At 51.1% G+C, this 19,463-nt stretch overlaps 1 protein-coding gene across 2 annotated transcripts in view; it reads right to left on the bottom strand.

Moving 5' to 3' along the window:
* Positions 1-574: 574 nt before the first annotated feature.
* The window catches only part of PODXL2 (podocalyxin like 2), a 33,207-nt gene continuing 14,318 nt past the window's right edge, over positions 575-19,463 (bottom strand). Inside the window, exons 3-8 of one of the 2 annotated variants that reach the window (XM_054838723.1) lie at positions 13,062-13,957; positions 11,931-12,005; positions 8,808-8,964; positions 7,227-7,288; positions 5,357-5,536; positions 575-5,004 (exon numbers count right to left, since the gene is read on the bottom strand). In XM_054838723.1, coding sequence (XP_054694698.1) covers positions 4,795-5,004; positions 5,357-5,536; positions 7,227-7,288; positions 8,808-8,964; positions 11,931-12,005; positions 13,062-13,957 — 1,580 coding nt within the window. In that variant the 3' untranslated portion in view covers positions 575-4,794. The remainder of the gene's footprint in view (positions 5,005-5,356; positions 5,537-7,226; positions 7,289-8,807; positions 8,965-11,930; positions 12,006-13,061; positions 13,958-19,463) is intronic. The other variant, XM_054838724.1, reaches the window with a different exon arrangement.

Raw genomic sequence — 19,463 nt, 5'->3', positions numbered from 1 at the left:
ACACGGCGGCGGGCGGGGCGCTGGGGGCGGAGCGGCCCCACGGCTGACCTGACCTAGCGAGGCGAGGGATAGCGCCCCCCTGCGGACTGGAGGAGCAACCACCGCCTGGAGCCCGGGAGCGTGGGAGTGGGGTGGGGGGGGCTGCTCTGGGACACACCTGAGGGGAGACCTGGTCCAGAACGTGGGTGGGACGGGTGGTCTGGAACGCACGGAGGGGCTCTGGACCACATGCAGTTGCGTGGGGCACCTGCTCCGGGACACACGTGGCACAGGGCTGTGCACGCACGCAGGGGCTCAGCCCCCCGAGCAGGGAAGAGGGGTCCTGCGGGGCTGGGGACACCCCACAGGACCAGGACTGTCACGCCACGGGGGGAGCCAGTTCCCCACGTCCCAGGCACCCGGCACAGCTCGGGGCTCCCGCAGCAGCCTGCGATGGCAGAACGAAGGAGCGCTCCTCTGGGGGGGGGCAGGCTGAGCACCCCCATCCCAGCAGAGGACCCTGGCCCACACCGCGTGAACAGAGGCAGCAGAGTGAACTCAGGCAGGTGCAACCACGCAAAGGACTCCACTCAGGTCAGTGTTCAGACACCCAGGAGGTGCGTTTTATTGCAAAGAAAACAAAACCACAACCCTGTTGCTTCCAGGGCGAGACGCGAGTGTTTCCAAGCGTTCCCCGGCAGCAGTGCTGAGCAGTGGCGCTGAGCAGTGGCCAGGGCTTGCAGACAGTTTAGGTTCAGCAGAAGAACAGCTGGGGGCCTGGCTGCCAGCCGAGACAAGCCCATGAGGCTCTCGTGAGCCAGCAGGGATGAAGATGGTTGTTGTCTCTGACTGTTTGAGCTATCCCAAACCCTCTGTGAAAGACAGATGTGGTCCTGGGTGGCTGCAAAGGTAGACAGGAACAGACGAGCTGCTGACGGCAGCGGCTGCAGCGGGATCCTGCCGCGATGCTCCAAGGTCATACTGCAATAATCCATACGATAAAGTATCTCCATTTCACGCCACATCCTTTGCCCAGAGGGATCCTTAAGGTGGTATCTTGAACCGTATTCTCAACCTGCATTACATACTCCACAGCACAGTTACCAGCACTTATTGTTTCTTTACACCCCACATACCATGAGGCTAGCTGCAGGATGCAGAGTCCTAGTGTGTGTCGGACTCCACAATATAGACGCTGTTCTAGACATCCTGGCAACAGCTGGGAGTAATCTGCAGCTTGGCCATCCCACACCACATCTGGCCACCATCCCACAGAGATGGAGAGCCACTCTGATCTTGGCTGTGCATCCAGCTGATGCCATTGCCGGCGTTCCCCAGGGCACAGAGCTCCTCGCACCAGCACCTGATGCTCTCTCTGAAGAGCCACCTCCTTTTCAAGACAGAGCCTCTGCTTTCTGGCCGAGCACCCCAGGAGGAAAGCGGGCAAGTGGAGGAGAAAGGGGGGAGATGGAGCTGAGACCCTGTATTGCTACCCAGGGCCTCAAGACCGGTGACTCCAGGGAATGTCCTGTCTCATTGCTTTGTGGACAGGGACACAAACTGTCCCTTACACACCTGGTGTGAGCCCCTCTGCTCACGGGTGAGTCCAGCAGCCTCCCGTGAAGAAAGCGGGTGGCTGTCCTAGGCAGGTCACAGGAAACAGATACCCAGAGCTCAGAGGGGGAATAAAAAAAGTCTTTTTTTTCCGTCTCCAACTCCCAGCAGCCACCAGGTGTCAGCGCGATCAAACTTCTGGCAGACGGGACTATGGCGACACGCGGGTAGGTGGAACAGTTTTCCAGGAATCACATTGTCTCCTGCATCTGCTCTGTCGCCTGGCACATCGCTCTGAGAAGTCCAGCTTTGACAGTTTTTGTTAAAAAGAAGTTTAACTACATTAAGGTGATAGAAAAGTTTCCTGTTACAAATGCTAAGACAAAGTTTCTCTTCCTCTTTAAATCCTCCCTGCGCAGAGCTGGAAACCCAAGCACTGAACAAGAGTACGTGGGCTACCACCAGCCCCTCTACAGCGCGCCCCAGCCCGCCGTCCCCAGAGATGACCCGTCTCTGCAAGGCTGGCGGGAGAGGGACAACAGTGCAATCGACTTCACGAGATCGGCCTAGTGCAAAAAAATGATATAGAGAAAAAACAAATGGTAAAGGTATAAAAAGTATCACCAGACTAAAGTGAAATGCTATTAACCAGTAGATTTCTGGAGCTAAACTGAGATCATACAGCCAGGTGCACCCTGTCAGAGACAGCAGAAAAGTGTTCTCAGCCTTGTGACGGCCACCCTTAGACACTCTCAAGATTGCCTGGATGCTCCAGACGCAGAAGAGAACTCTACAGTCTCTGGAAAACCTTCAGGCCATAAGAAGCCAGAAGAGCAAATCAGGAGAACTCGTTAGCTTATGAATAAGCCTGCATAGCTCCCTTGGTTTCTTTAAAAGTTTGAAGACTTCACACTAGATCAGCAGGTGCTGAGCCCAGCCAGAAGCATTGATTTATCAGCACCTTCTTGTTTCTCTGAATTAGTAGTGGAGAGAAAACAGGGCAGCAAAGCAGCTCCTAGCAACGAAGTGCACCAAGGAAGTGTTTTGTGAGTGAACTGATTCACATCCGATTGGTGGCATTATCTTTTTAATAGCCACCAGGCATTAAAAACATATTTAATGAGGATTATTGGACCTAGAAACATTTATACGGTGAAACTGCCTAAAGGCCACGGCCATGCCAGGCCCTGTTATGCTAAGTGCTATACAAACTCAAATTTTAACTCCATGCTTTAATTTACTCACCATATCATAACAACAACTTGCATTTAATCCTGTGAGTCCCAAAGTGCCATAAACACTTGTGCAGTTTCGCTGCACAGACCCATCAAACTCAGCAGGAGCCATCAGCGAGGGGATGGTCCGAGATGGGCCACACATGGCTGTCCACATACATGGACTGTCCCCCATCATCAACTGCTGGGGCAGGAGAGGGAACTCCTCTGAGCATCTCTGCAACCCTACCAAACAAGATACAAATGGAGCTGATGGTCACCATCTCCTACATAACACAGGGAAAGGTACGGAGGCAGGATAAAAACACTGAGAACTGGAATCTGGATAGGAAACCAAAGGCTATCACGCTTTTCTTGAATCCCTAACAGACTGATATCAACGTGGTCCTACATCGAGGTGATCTGTGATTCAGTTTGTATGCAAAGCGCTATGCAAAATGAAACAACAGATTCTTGTACCTTGACTTTAGGAACTCACATCAGGGATGAACATGCTAAAAATATCTATACATACAGGGATAGATTTACAGGCTCGGCATCAGGCTGCCTATCTGGGGTCTTTCTGTACAAAGGTTCCCTTAAAGACGAAATGCGAAGCTGCATCTTGCAGGAAGCAAGCATGCAGATCACCGTCAGAGAGGAATACTGTTGCTTCCGACCCAAGCAAGTCCCTCAGTCCCTCGATGACAGAAGAAACCAATGTTCTGGGATTTCAGGCTTGACAGTAGTTCTGAGTCTGGGTTTAGGCAGGGCTCAGAGAACAATTATGCATATTCACGTGCCTTTTATCACACTCTTCAGGGAGCTGGAGCCTCAAAGTTGCCTGAGGCATGCCTGAGAAACGTTCATTGGGGAGCTCTTAGATCTGATTCTCATCTCATCTGAACTGGCTTTTACACTTGCTTAAATGCAGTGATTTTAAAGATGTTACCCCGATTTACACCTATGGGACATTAAACACTTCCCCCGCCCCCCGCCCCCGGGCAGGATGCTGAAAAGGAAATGAAAGGACCAGAAAATTATCTGTTTCCAAGTTTTCATTTTTCTCCCTTAAAAAGTCTCACCTAGTCTTAACATGTACCTCAAAAAGACCAACTGAAACCAAACTATCCTGGAAAATGGAACAGGAGAGGAGAAGGCCTGCCAGTCTAAAACCGAGACTTAGACAAGTGATACTTTGCTGCTGATTTCACAGGCTGTTGCATGAAAGAGGCGGGTTAATGTCCTTTTGAGCAACTCTCCTATCTAAAAGCAAATTTCCAGCTAAGATGCTGCACTATGGCACTGAATTCTCTGCAATCAGTCAAGAAAGGATAAAGTGCTCAAAATTTGCACACTCAGCTTGGAGCTGTGGAGCTGAAAAGGGGAGCGGGGCTATTTGTGGTGCAAGGGGGGAAATGAGATGACAGCAGGATGTTTTCCCCAGATGTAAATGTCAGCCCAGCTAATTCGCAGCTGAATGCTAGAGCACTAAAAAAAAATTTTAAAAAAATCTCTTTTCACACGTGGAATGCAAACTGCCCAGGACATTGACTGAGTCTTGGCTCCCCTCCATCCAGAATGCACGGGTTTTACTGCACCTGCAGGGACTGAACGTGATCTCAAGGTCAGGATCTGGCTGCCGTAGCTCCAGCTGGACTCCCAAAGTGAATTTACTCCCCAAAGCTGGACTCTTGGTGGCAGACTTAGCCTCACCACCTTGCTTCTGAAGCCCAGCCACTCTCAGCCACTACCAGAGAGCTACAGTAAGTGCATTGAAAGGTGATGAAAGCATTGGTGCTACTGATAGGAACACACACACAGAGACCTACACACCCACCCCTCCCGCTTCCCTCTGTTCAGTGATCCTCCTGGCTCCAAGCCTCAGATGCGGGCTCAGGACTTCTATTGGGAAAACTTGCCCAAAGACTTGACCTGTCCCAAGCCTTTAAGAAGTTCCTGAGAAGCCACCTGATCCCGTGGTCCATCAGTCAAGACAGGAGAGACACAAGTGTATTTAAGGGGGTGGTTCCCTCCCTTTTTTTCCCTAAAGATGCGTGTCTTCCTCAAACACATCCACATCCTCGCTCGCCTGCTTATTGATCAGGACATCCCAGCTGTCAGGGCCATTGATGGTGTTTCCACCGTTCACGCTTGGCTTCTTCTCCTGCATTTCTGACTGGCTGTCACTGGCCACATCCAAGGTGGGGTTGTCATGGCAGCCGTTCTCAACAAAGCGCAGCTCCTCACCATGCGACTGCAAAGGATGAGAGGAACACAAATGGAGACAAAGGAGGACAGGTCTCAATGCTGTTGAGAAGCACTATCAGACCAGGCTATAAGGGTCACCGAGGACTTTGCAGGGTCAGTGGGAAAAGGTAAATTTACTCCTAGCCCAGCCCTCGCAGTGGAAATGAGCTGTCCTGAGCACAGCAAGAGACAGGTTTGCATCTCTCTTACACCTGAATGGGCTCCCTTGCTGCTCCAGCAGCGCATCCAACTATGTCCAGTAAGTGGACAGGGGAAAACAATCACCCTCTTAACTTTCCAGACCCCTTCATCCCGAGGGCTAAGAGTCTAGCCACCTTCTCCACCCATCCAGTGCTCACCATGTTCTTCATCTTGGGCAAGCGTCTCTGCCAGCAGTTGTATATGAGCCCCAATACAATGATGATGGCACAGATGGAGCCGATGATCACCAGTACCACAAAGAGTTTCCCATAATCACTGCGTGTCTGGTTGGGGTGCGACTGACAGCTTGTGGTGGCTGAGTAGTTCTGGATGCCAATCTGGAAGGAAGAAAGGGGAACACTAAATCCCCTGGCTTGCAGTCAGGTGGGATTCTGTTCAGACTTTCCAGGGTCAGACAGTACAGGACCACCACTGTGGGCAGAGGAACTAAAAGCCAGGTTTGGGGAGTCAGGATGTACACTGTCTTACATGAATAGAAGGCACATAACTAAATGTAACACCATATTCCATGAAAGCTGATATGTCAGCAAGTGACAGTAGGCACAATCTTATCTTGAATGCCTGCACGAGGATCACACCTATGTGCAAGACAAGGAGACTTTCGTGGGAGAAACTGCCCAAGATTTAAGAGTTCCCAAGACAAACTATGAACCACTGATGGGTGCTAAGGCTTTGGTGACTGTTTAACAGAGAATGTAATCATAATAAATAGGTTTTCATTAAAGCTGTGGTCCTAAGAGGGTATAGTGGTCTTTCTAAAGTCTTGAAAGTGGACAGCTGCCTGCTGATCCAAAAAGCTTAGGAATAGCTGCCCTAGAAATGGGCCCACAGTGGTTGTCAGCAAACAAAACCCAACGTCGGTCCCAGTGACTTGGCAGATTTCAAACAGGTTACGTATCAATTCAATAGTATGATGTGTGTAAGAGAATATCCTCCCTCCTCCCTTCCAAGCTCGTGCTAGTGCAAGGTCAGTGCAATGAGCAGTGTTTCATTATTGATAGAGCCGGAGGCACATGCCGAGGCTGCTCTGGTAGGGTGCACGTTAACATGGTTGCACAAAGTCAAACTTGCACCAACATGAATCCTTTCTGGACAGTTCTAGCTGCTGATACTTCAGTCACACAATTTCTTCAGGGTTGGCTTTTTGCATTTTCTCTAGTGTAAGCTAATCAATACAGCACCGAGCACTTATTTTGCTTTGTCTAACTGCACCAATTTGTTAGGTCAGGGGAAAATCTGAGAGCAGACAGCCAGCGAGGCAGTGGCCCAACTCTGCTGCTAAAATCAGGAGAATTACTGCAGCAGTGTAAAAAACCCAAGCAGAATCAGGCCTTTGGTGCCTACATATCCTGTAGGCCTAAGGGGCAAAGTCAGAGTTCATGGGACTAATTTGTCCTCCTCTTCCAAGCTGTCCAGGGTTAGAGAGGAATACACGAAGGCTAGAGGCAGCTGGCAGAGGAGTCTGGCATCCATTGCCTCTGGTCCTCTGCCTGCCCTTGTGTAGGCAGTTGTCTAAAGGAGTGAAATGCAGACCCTGGGACTGCAGGAAGGAGGTGTGTCAATGTGTCCCTTCTAGTACAGGCACCTCTTCCACCTCCTTCAGTAAAGCCTGAGCTAATACTGAGAGCAGCCAATATATGTAAGTCAGCTGTAGGGTGAGCAGGGCTAAATCCGGGATTCTGCAGCACCCACATTGCCACCAGCAATCACATAGAAGGGATGAGACCAAGTATCCCAACAAAATGCATGTGTGAAAAGCAGCTTCACAACCAAGCCAGAAAAGCAGGGAGGGAATAACCCACAGTTACTGTCTAAACGGGAGCAGACATTTGATGGCCTGGCAACTACCAGAGAGGGGAGAAGGGAGTTTGCCAAGTGTCTGACTCATCTGTTTGCCTGCTGTGGGTTCAGCACTCGGTTAGACTGAGATATGCTCCCTGTTTTCAAGTTGCTTATTTTAATTGCATAGCCAGTCTTAAACGGATGCAGGCAGACAGGCTCTCTTACCTCGGCTAAGCTCCTCTTAACGTCCCCCAGTGCCATGAGAACATCTTTTGTCGGGATGACACCTGTAAAGGAGAGGGAGAGATCAGTGCTGCTCCCCAACAGGATGGAGGCAGGGGAATACACATTTTTGTTCATTGGTACTTTATGTTAGGAGACTGAAAGAATGCAAGGATCACAGCCAAGGGTACCTCCAAATATTCTTTAAAGGGGTAAAAAAATCCAGACACGAACTGATACCAGAGGCACCTAGGTACCCTCCCCACAGCCACAGAAGCTCTCAGGATCTGTGTCTGCTCTGGGAGCAAACAGCAACACCCAAAAAGTCATGGGGGCAGGCACTTATGCTGCCCAATCCAGCCTCCCTGCCCAGAACAACTTGATCCTGAGCTGCAGCACTCAAGATCTTCCCACAGAGCTCCATGGTCACCTGTCACACCTTTAGCAGGTATGTTTTGCTCTGCAGAGCACCCTGGCAAGGCGGTATGCCTGGTACAACAGCAGAGGCTGCAGAAGGTGTGCTGTAACAGCTCCACTCCCAGCACGAGACAGCTTCAGCCAGGGAAGCACCAGCCCACACCGACCCCCTGCTCTTGGGACCCTCCTTCCCCAACAGCTCCCAGCCAGGAGCAGTCAGGGAGGATTTAGAGGCTGAGGTCCATTTCCCCCTTCACTTGCACAGCAGTAAAAAGAGGCACTGAACAAAAGCACAATTCTTCAGAGCAGAAAATACTTTGGTTCCTGAGATTTCTAAACTCAGGGATATCTCCCAGCCTGGCTGTGCTGCTGGACTTCAGACCTGTTTTCTTCTCCAGGATGTCCCCTCCCATGATGGCATGAAGGTTTTAGTTTAGAAGACCAAATGTTCACCAAAGCCTTTTCATTGGCAAATGGTCCAGCCCAAGGGCTAGAGAGAGATGCAATGATTTAAGGCATCGATACAGCAAATACCACCAAAATGTTAGCTCTGTTTCCCTATCACTGTGGAGCACTTTAGAATACTGTTGGGGTTTTTTTCATATAGGCCATAACGTCAACATTAGAGGCCTCCATCACTAAGCCGGCAGCAGAAGCAGTTCAGAAAAAGCACTCCCCTTCCAGAAGGGGATTAAAGAGATGGTAAAATGTTCCAGCCCACCTTTCACTGTCAGCTTTTGTTTATTTGGGGATGCAGGGCAGGCCACCGTCAGGACTGGCCCAGTTCAGACAAGACTTAAGAATTGTTAAGAAGTGAACTAAGAGCAGGCTGTCGTGTCCTGCCATTGCAGTGGCCTGCCCGTGGAGGAGAGTGAGCTGGTGGATGCTCGAGTGAAGGCAACCCAGGAAGAGAGCAAAGCAGGAGGCAAAGTGGAGAAGATGAAGCTTTGTGCAAGCGGTGAGGGACAAGCCAGAAGGCAGATGTGAAGAAAAGGTCTTACGTCCTTAGTTTCCCACCATCCCTCAAATCCAGTTAACGCTGGGAACTGGTGGGATTGAAATGGACTGGAGAGCAAAAGCTCCTTCCAATATGGCTGAGCAGCTCCATTTGAGAGCCCCTTAACTACAACCCCCCATCACGGGCAGGCTCCTTCTCCCAGCACTTACCCTGTTCCCCTGCCAGTGTCATTAGCAAGTGCTTGTCGTTCTCATTGGGTTTGCTCAGAGAGATCAGCCAGCGGTCCTGCAGTCCATCCGCCTGTCTGGAGAAGGCGTCCTCCACCAGTGCCAACAGCTGGGGACCCCTCTCCAGCCGAAACTCCTCCTGTCACAGGAAAGGGACCTTGGTGAGTGCATGGAGGTTACAGGCCAGATGTGGCACTGCAGGGCTGGCACGGCTGCGACCCCTGAACGAGGTGTGCCCAAAAGCCAGCAATGCTAAATCTGGTGCAATGCTCCCCCACGCATCCCCAGTGCCCCAGGCTGGACCCACGTACATCTCCCGACACACCAGTCCTTCTCCTCAGCTCCTGCGGCCGCCATACACCCCACACCATGCCAAGCCCAGCTCCCCCCGGCACACAGGGATCCTGACGTGACATTATCGCGTAAGGCAAGGAGGAAGCAGCCAGCGCTAGGTCAGCGGGTGCCGCTCAGCCCGGCATGCTCCAGCCATCCCTCGGCGGGCTCCTTTGCTGCTTTCTCACTCCTGTGTTTCTATTCTTATCTCCGGTTGCCATGCCAACCTGAAGGCCACACAGATGATTAATAAAATGGAGAGCTCTTGTTGCCATGGCAATTCAAAGCACTCAGGGCAGGCACAGGCCTGTGCCGAAAATGGCCTAATTGGAAAAGACACCGATGACTGGGGCCTGAATCACAAGGGCCTGCCAGTGCCTCTGCTCATCGGGTTACGGGTTTCGGCGTGGGGAGGCAGGAGGAGCAGCGTGAGGATGCGGCACCGTGCGGCTCAGCTGCGGCTCCGGCTCACCGCCCCTGCCAGCCCACGGCTCCGTTTGGGGGGTGCAGATGAAGGGGGATCAGCTTAGGCCAAGAGCAGGAGGAGGGCAGAGGTGAGATGTTTCTAGTGATGGGGAAAGCAGAGGTTGCAGAGCACTGATAAATTCCCTGTGGTGGGGAAAATGAAGCCATGAAGGGGCCTGAACACGCGTGAGCCGAGGGGGAGGTCACCTCCTGGTGTGTAGCCAGGTACCACTGCGGGGTCAGATCCTGCAGTCCTCACTTGCGCAACGTTCCCAGGTATATCGTGTGGGTGATGTGCCCAGGGAGAGACTGAAGTGACTGCCTTGCCCAGAGCCCATTAGGAAGATAAATGGGCTGCCAGCTTAACCCAGCAATACAGACATAACCCCTGCAGCAGGTAAAAGCCTGGCACTACGAAGAACATTAAAGCTCAAGGTGCAACCCTCTGGAAGGGGCTGAGCATCCTCCACGTCCCTCAGCACCACATCAGATCAGGACATCAAAACATAGGAAATACGTGAGGAGTCCCCATTCACACTAATTTAAACTACAGCACTTGCAATGCTGGTTCCTCTTCGCAACCCTGGAAATCCAAACACCACGGGGCTCAGATACAGAAACCAGAAAACAAAAGGGAGAGGTGAGCTGCCCAAAATGAGCAAATTACCACGGGTATGAAACAAACTGCATCAACATCAATGGAAAGGAGAGGAGCTTGATTCCAATTCAGCCATGCAAAGTGGTAACAGGAGGCAGGGTACGAAGCAATGTTCATGTTAAATATGTATGTTGACAAGTGTCCTTTTGCATAAGGGGGAGGACAGCACAAATCATTTGCTGGGAAATGTGTTTTGAAACATGAAATCAAGTAGAAAAACAGCTCAGTCCTGCCTATCCCAGGGCACTGTCCTCTTTCAGCAAGGCAGAACTGAGGATTCAACAGTAAGGACACAATTTGGTCAAGAGACAGCTGCACATCTGCTTTTCAGTTCTTGCCCTTCCAGTGGTTTAAACAACATAAGTGCAAGTGGCCACAGGAAGGAAACTGCTACGTGATACAAAATTAACCAGCATTTAAACTCCACAGAGATGGGAGAAAGAGCAATGGAGACTGGGACATGGAGGAAACAGGGCAGCAGGACTCCGTTTTTTAAGGACTGATTTTCTGAATTGCAGTTGTGAACTGTAGCAGAGATATTTAAAACCCTGCAAAAAGCAAACTGGTTTGCCTAAATTAGGAGGAAAGAGACTGACTTTCCATCTAGCCTTAAAGCAGTTAGCATGTTTTATTGTAAATAGGAATTCCTCTGTTTTCCCTGTCCCCAAAAAGTTCAACTTAAAAAAACAAAAACAAAACCAAAACACAAACAAAAAAACAAAAAACCCACACAAAACGCCCCCAACAACCCACCAGTAGAGGAAATAGGTCAGTGCCACAGATCCACTGCAGTAACAAAACCAACCGGCTCTGCCCGGAGCAGGAGCCGCGGCAAGCAAGAGCGCAGACACACGAGGCCAGAACATGGTTCCCCGATGAAACATTTCTGTCTCGGGTTGTCAGGCTCGTAATAATTTCTCAGAATTATGAAAGGCACCTTGACCCCAGGCCTTTCACAATTGGTTTTAAAGTGCCTGATAAAAGGCCCAGCAGAGGTGAACAAGCCCTTTTACCAGGGATCCACGAGGGGCTCTGGCCTCATGAAATAACTGCAGCTTGATGGGGATGGATGGACAGGCAACGGATTAGCAGACCGTGGCTGGTTAACAGACCCAGATAACACACAAGATAACAGGGTGGGGAGAAGAGGCACTTAAGGAAGATTTAGTGACAGCTGCTTGACACTGAACCATTCACTGCAAATGGGGAGCCCCTATTCCTCTGAGCCATCAGAAGAATGTTACTATATCCTGGAAGGAGAGGAAGGAAAAGGCAGAGAGGGAAGGAGACTCACACCTCAATCCTGCCACGCTTCCTACTGGTAAGAGGTGCGATGTTAAAAGCTCTCGTGTCTCATGACAATCCAGGTACTGACTGGCACAGACTAGCAACCAGAAGTTAGTCAAAATCCAATATGGGACTGACATGTGCTAGACTTTGAGCTAAATCTTCTGTCTCCCCTACTCTTTCCCCATTTGGAGAACAGGAATATTTCTGTCGTCCTCCCCTTCTCTCCACAGCCTCTACAGGGACTTTGACATTTAGTCCTTTTAAATTGTTTTGTAGTGAAAGCAGACAGCAAGAGCTGTGCCTGCTTCCACATCTCTAAGCACTATTCCCCCCATGCCATCAAATCTCCACGGACTTACACAGTCAATGTTATCCGACATATTCAGGATGATGTAGTTTTTCCCCGCAAGGTTGCTCCAGTCTTTGCAGATCACCTGGAGAGACAAGACACAAAGACAGCTGGGTTTGAGTAGTGAATTCGGCTCTCCTGCTGCAAGCACGGGGTACAGAAGGCACAGGAGCAAGGGGCTGTGCCATACCGCCAGAGAAGCACTTCTCCAAGGAAGTAACTGTCCTCTACCTCTCTGCACTAAGGAGGAAACACTATTTCAGTGCTAGGACATGGGGCAGGCACAAGGTACTGTGCCAGCTTGCCAGAGCCTAGCTTACCTTCCACTTGTATCTAGACTCCAAGAGGACTCAGGTACTCAGTGGAAAGCTCTCTAGCCTGCAGCCTTATCCTGTATGTGATGAGTGCTTAACACAAAACCTAAGCAGGATTCCCTGTGGTCCTTAAACAAACTGGTGAGACAGGGCAGCACTTTGCAGGAACAATCAGATGCACAGAGGGACTAAGTCACTTGCTGAGAGTCTCAAGTACCATGGGGCAGAAAGCAAAATTAAAAGCTTTCCCTGGTACCTTCTCACCAGCCAGCTCCTGCTACCTATCTTCCCTTCATCAGCTGCCAGTTTGCTGGATTCAGGAACTGCAGTTCACCTCACACCTCCTCTCCCACAGGCTCTCCTAAACTAACATCCTCACGCATCTCTGTACCCTGCTCCACCTGCTCTGCATCTGGTCCCTGCAGGCAGCAACAGCAAAAATAGCACTTCCTTCTCACTCCCTTTCCAGAAATCCTTGGGGCCGCTTTTGTCCTGACACTTCCAATAATGCAGGCTGAGGAAACAAGGCGCTTTTGCTGCTGTGCATGCCCCAGAGGGCAGGCATTTATTAGAAGCAGATTTTGTGCAGCAGTTCGCTAGGGAAGATGTTAGGGGGCAGGGCTTTCACCAAGGATGTGGATACCCTTAAGAAGTGGTGTGAAAAACACCCCCCCAAACTCAGTTTTGGCTGGGTGAACAGAAGCAGCTACTTCCACTACTCAGACTTCAGGACGTGGGTAAGGTTAAGGGGTTAAACATCCCCCCAGAGAGAAGTACCCAAATATCTCCACTGCAACCTCCCAGCCACTCCCCGCTCCCAGTGCTACCTGTGCTGAGTCCCAGGGCAGCTGCGTGGGCAGCATGGCCACGCGGGCGTCCCCAGCCTGAGGTGACATACTCCTCTCTGCTGCCACAGTCTCAGTGGCCAAGTCGGTGTCGTTCCAAATGGGATCCAGCACAGTCTTGTCAGCCCTGTCCCACAGAGATGCTGAAGAAGTGGGGTGCTGCTCACTGACAGAAAGAGTCTGGGTGCCCAGGGAGCTGCCTCCAGGAGAGGGTGTCCCCGCAGGCGTTTCCACGGTCTGCTCCATTTCAGTTAGCACTGTGGGCTCCACCATCTCCCACCCCACTGTGGTCTCCGAGATCTCCTCTCTGGCTGAATGTTCTTCGCCACCAGCCTCCACCGTAGTCTCTGCAAACTCTGCTCTCATGGTAGTCACAGTCAGCTCTGAATCTGCTCCCCCAACAGCCCACGTGTTCCCAGTTGTCACCTCAAAGGACTCTTCTGAAATACTGGGAGACCTCGCAGCACCAGTAGTAGAAAAAATAGAGGAAACAGGCAGAAGACCTGGTCCCATGCTGCTCCCAAGGTCTAAGCCTGCAGGAACAGAGTCCTCTTCTTGCCCTCCTATGGCTGCCTCGGTCGCAAGGCCTGGCCTGGCGGAAGCTGTGGAAAACAGAAGGGAGAAGGAGTCCTCTTGGCCCACTGGTTCAGAAGATGTAACATCTGGCCCAGAAGTCTGGAGGCTCTCCACTCCTCCTCTTGAGTGGTCTATAGGAAGCAGGCCCTCCTCTTCCTCCAGCGTGCTGGAGAAAGCCGTGTGCAAGTCAGGCTCAACAAATTCCGCTGGCGGCTGGACAGTGGCTGTTTCCCAGCTGTCTTTCACCTGCGTCCCATTCCCGTTCAGCAGGGCCTTCTGAGATGCAGCAGGAAAGCTGTAATCTAAAGAGAGATCCAAGAGACTTCACGTCACAACCCAAGTAACCATGAACTCCGAAAGGCAGAGAGCTGCCCCCATTATATGTGCCTAGCCACAGATGGGGGCAAATGGCAGAGACCATCTAAGAGCAGGTAGCCTGCCACTGAAAAGAACCATCCCATCTGATAAGTGCAGTGCAACCTTCTGCACTTCCCCAGCTCCCTGTCCCATCCCAGCGAACCCACTTTCCCTCGGGATAACTCACACAGTCATTCTCCCCGCTCCTTTCTGTCCTGAAGGTATATTCACAGACTTGTTAGCCAGGAGATCTGTAAACAACAGCTTTCATGCCTAGCATCTCCAAGGTGAGGTTATGAGTGTTAAGAATCAAGCTGGGACCCAGGGATTAATTTCACCCGGGATTCAGAAAGATACTGGGTGGTAGCAGCAGTCAGCCACAAATCCAGCAGGCACAAATCAGCCTTCGTCTTTCTTGAGAAATTGCCTGTACCCAAGGAGCTCCGTTTCAGCAGTCTGCATCCCAATTAACTCCCTTTCTCCCCAAGATGAGCACAGCACATGTTCTGACTGAGAAAGGGAAGGAAGAGGATCCCTCCACAGCCAGAAACGAGCACCCTGCCCTGTCTATGGTTACTGTTATTAGGTGACTATCTGAAATCCCCAAGGGCCCATCTCCTCTCCCGCCTGCCAAAGCAGATGCTCCACTGAGCACAGCGGGCAGCAGCTGTCTGGATGCCTCACAGAGGAGATCTGCACAAGGAATCTCCGTGCATCCCTGACTCCAATCCATCACTTGCTGCTGCCAAAGCGGGTGCGAGCTCCCAGGCAGGGAGGGCCATGTCAGCAAACACATCCATTGCCTTGGATATTCCCTGGCAACCAGGACTGCCCATGCTGCTCCTGCGTGCTCCCCCCCATCCCTCCTGAGCAGAGGACCACGTTGCTCCCTCCACCCCAAGCAGGAGGTACAAAGATGCTCCTGTTCAGCTGGCAAGCGGCTTCCCTAACCAACAGCTCATTCCCTTCACGCTGTCAGCAGCTCCCTCCAGATGCTGACCTTCGGGGATGTGATGTGGTGACTGTCTCCTAGCTCTGGCTGCAAACAGGCCACTGAGATCTACCAACCATCGCAGGCAGAAGCAGTGTCCGCTTTGCTGCTGTGTTTCAATTGCAAGCGCCCATCCTGACTGAGACTCTACCCAAAGCCCCCAAGGGTTCAGAGTACTGCTACCCAACAGCCTACCTGGTGATGCTCCCTCAGAGGCCAAGGAGGCTGGTCAGAGCAATCAGCAGCAGCACAGACAAACAAAAAGCATCTCTCCTCTGCTGCCTGGCACTGGTCTTCCCGAAGGCCCTTACCAACAGCCATACGTCCCGGTGTCTGCAGATACAGCCAGTGCCTTGCTAGATGGATGGTGGTTAACAGGAGGAACAGCCACAGACCACGGGATTGAGGACATTAGGTCGGGACCTTCTTCAGAGAGATGATGAAGGTTTAGTGCATTTCCCAGGGCTCTGCTGCTGCTCCTGCTGCAGGGATACTCAGGGCTTGCACCAAAACCACTAACCTCAGCAGGAACACTGCCTGTCCTGACGTGCTGTGGATGAAAAGTGAGGGTTTCACCCCTAAAAAAAAAGGCCCTGTCAGATGAGATGTTATTTTCAAGGATCAGTGATCCAGTCTGCCATCTCCTCTGCCTAAAGACACTCTCAGCTATTCTTGACTCCTCTGCACCTCCTCTCTTCCCTGCCCCTCTTCCCACCTGGAGGAGAGCAAGAACTGACAGATGGGCACAGCAGAAAAACAAACCAGGAAAAAGCAGCATGAGGTTTGCCCCACGGGAGCTAGAAATGCTCCTGGCCTGTCAGCTCTCCTTTGCAGTCACACATTCAACCTTTCCTTAAGGTGTTCTGTCACCGATAAGCTAGCTCCCGTCAGGGAAAGCCCCATGTGGTGCAGCCATGCCGCCTTTCCACCAACACCCTTCTAAGGATGTCGGAGGGACTGATGCCTCTGCCATCTCTCCAGGGCGATAGAAGCTCAGGGAGAACCCACCCCACTCTCTCCCAGCAGGCTTCTGTCTTACAAGGCACTAAACACGGAAACCTGAGCTGCTTCTCTGGGCCCACAAATCAGCAAGGCAGAAGCAGATACAGGAGTCCTCATGCTCACTGCTAATTGCATTAACATCCCCACTTGCCACCAGTCTCCCCACTATCCTGCATGCTAAGCTGGGAGCATCCTTCTCCCGTCTGGTTCATAAGACCACACTGGTTATAACCTCAACTCCGGTGAGGGCTGTTACTTAGATTTACACGAAGAACAGTGAAACTCAAGGCATTTTGGTCAGAGTAGTGCTGGTTTATGCTCCATAAAACAAGGAGCTCTCCATACAACCCAGTTACCAAAGGGGTTCAATCACTTTCTAGGTTCAGAAGTTCAGTGATGGTGAGTCAATCCTTCCTTCCAGACTTTCCAGCTAGACACTTAGTTCCTGTCTGGAATCACCTCCTACTGTCTCACTACCAAGGGCATCCATCCACTTCTCAAGAGCGGGTCTCTTTAAGGCACTAATATTTTCTTTTAGCTTACATCCATCTTCTATGATTTGAAGGAATTTTTGCACACTATCTCCTTGGTATGATCCCAGCCACTCAGCTGGTCCCAGCATCTTCCCAAGGCTCCTTCCAGACAAGTTGGTTTCTGTCACTCATCTGTGTAACGCAGAGCTAAGAGCTTCCCCATTGGAAAAGTCTTCTCAGCACTTCCTACGATTGCCCTTACTCCCAGCCCTAAGGGGACTCAAAGCGTATCTTCTGGTTTTAGCAGCTCCTTCCAACATTCAGCTAGCAGTTCCCCTTCAGCAAGTGGTCTTCTAGATCCTGCAACCCACTGGTCCACCTGGTTGTCCTCTCCCTTCAGCAGACCCTCTACACCTGGCTCCCATGCCTTGGGCACATGGAAGCGCACCCACAGACCTTCCCACCTGCATGTGCCAGCGCAATCTACTCCCGTCCCCACCAGCTTTTGTGGGGAGAAATAGCAACCACAGAACAGAGAGGCCAGACAGACTCAGGTGACCTGTGCTCCTGCTGCAGAAGTGGGGTAGGGTTTTCTGTTAAAGGAGACAGGTATCACGGAGCTGGCTGCAGTGTCACATTCATCAGGCTGGTTTATCAGCTCAAACTTCAGTGAGGAAGCAGAGTGCTGTCAAAGAGAAGGGTGCCTGGGAAGGGAGGAGGTAGTAACTGCATGTATCATTAGCTCCTTCCCTGCCAGAGTCTGGTCTGTAAAAGTCTCTCACCAAGATTAGCAGTAGGTTGGAGCACGAGAGGAACTTGTGGCCACACGCAGAGGTTGCGTGTGTCATGTACCCCTTCCAGCCACAAACAAGAGCAGCCAAGCCACAATGGAGCCAGCCTGATCGCAGAGGGGGACAGCTCAGGAGAAGTGCCCGCTGAAGCCATGAAACTGTCTCAGCATCTCTGGCCAAACAGCCTAGCGGGGGTAGACTTGATGAGCATAGCAGGCAGCCATAGCTCCACGTCACGTTCTCTCCCGGAGCTTCTCAGTCACACCATCCCCTGGGAGTCTGGTTCACCGATATGAAATTCCACACCTCCACCTCACCTCCTTGCCACCACATCCTTAGCTACGCCCCTTAATGCTTTCCATCAGCAGTAGATATTACTCACACTGCAGCATCCAGCTGTCTTTGCCTCCCCCAACCCCCTCTGCTTTTATCTTCCAAGCTCTCTTGCAAAGACCCTCAGGCAGTATTTTCTAAAGAAATGATCTTGCACAGCTCTCCTGCCACTCCAAGTCCTGCCCTTTGCATCTCCCAGCAGAGCCAGGTCTGGGTTGCACAGATCCATTTCCTTCGCCTGGGGAGATGATTTGCCCCAGGAGAGGTGAACATGAGCTCCAAACCTCTGCAAGAGCCGCCATTCAGGCGATGTCCTGCCTCCTCTGCAATCAATACCAAAACTTCCCTGACACCAGATGGGCCAACTGTTGGCACTGTGTCAAAGCACTGTTCCCCTGCCAGACATTTAATTCATTACATTTCTGCTTGTCCTTCATTCAGAAGAGCTGGTCTCAGTTACTGCCCTATGAAGATCCCTACCCTGAATTTGCCACTATGAGCTGTTTAAAGCAACTGTGACAGCTCAGAAAAAGGGTGACCCCTCATTGCCTTTAGTACACATAACCTGACCATAAGGTCTTTATTGGATTAAACTGGAAGATCATGTTAACCAGTGATTGAATTACTGATAACTAGAAGGCACTGTAATAAAGACAAGAACATTTCTGGGCTCCCACCACAATGACACAGCACGACCGCTCCGTTCACACTAAAGCACCTGCCAACTTCGGGAAGTGCGAGGTGCGCTCTACTCACTGCTTAAAACACAGCCAGGTCTGAGGTGACATCCACTCACCGTTCTGCTGTGTAGGGCAGTGAGGCTTACTGCACAAAAAGGCATACTCCATCCGATTGAAACTGCAGGGGGATTTCAAAGAAGCAAAATGCAATTACTGGTGCTGGAATTGAGCCAGTTTGGGCTATTATCCTAATCTTCCAGAACAGCCAGGAGAAGTTACTATCTGTGACTCCAAGACAGGTCCATACACACAAAAGAGATCATAGTTACAGTTAAGAGAAAGACCCAGGGTAGCAAAGTGGTTAGGTCTCATCATGCTTGGAATTTGCTTCAGGTAGAGACTGGGCACCAAGTGCAGCTGTTCCCAAACAGCCCCATGCCTTTCCTGCTCAGGGCATCAACTGCAGTGAGGCTAGAACAAGCCACCCTCACCCAAACACAGAGTCGGTCAGGGATAGCTGCACCAGAATAACACTGTGCACAGAGGAACCCTCTTTGTCACAGGTCAGGCTTTGCCAGCAACGTCTTGGTCGAGACGGCTTGTCCCGAGATAGAAAACCTAATGGGTCAGTGTTTGCTAAACCAGGGCGTAAACAAGAGGCATCCCGGGAGCTGAGCTCAGGCAGGGGGCTGCTCAGCGCTAAGCTTCTTACGTAAACAGTCTTTACCAGGTGCTTCATTTCATTAATGCTTGGGTTGAAGATGGTATTAAGAACTGCAGATTTGCTGTCAGTCTGGATGAAGAGGCAGCAGATTTCAGTAAGGCTGAGAGATACTGGGATCTCTCTGGCCAGAGGCAAGTAATTCATCACGGAAGGAAGTGAATCTCACTATCAGAGAAGAGTTTGGGATGGAAGACATTTTATCCCATTAACTGGTCAGAAAACTTATTTTTCTTTTAATACAGTCCCTCTAACTTGTCTGTCCTGCTGTCCCTCATCCTAGCTCTCTCAGAAATCCATTCTGCTAATTACTATGAATAATTAAAAGATTACAATTCCCCCCCCAAAGCACCACATGCCATCCTAGTGAATCACCAACCTATAGGACTATATTTGATAGCTCCCAGCATAGTCATGCCTTGGTCTTCAAAGCCACAACCTCGGAGCTAAAGGAGCAGAC

Source organism: Grus americana, chromosome 11 (assembly GCF_028858705.1).
Source record: "Grus americana isolate bGruAme1 chromosome 11, bGruAme1.mat, whole genome shotgun sequence".
NCBI lineage: Eukaryota > Metazoa > Chordata > Aves > Gruiformes > Gruidae > Grus > Grus americana.
Note: the sequence above shows the minus strand (reverse complement) of the source record. Positions and strands in the feature narration are given on the sequence as shown.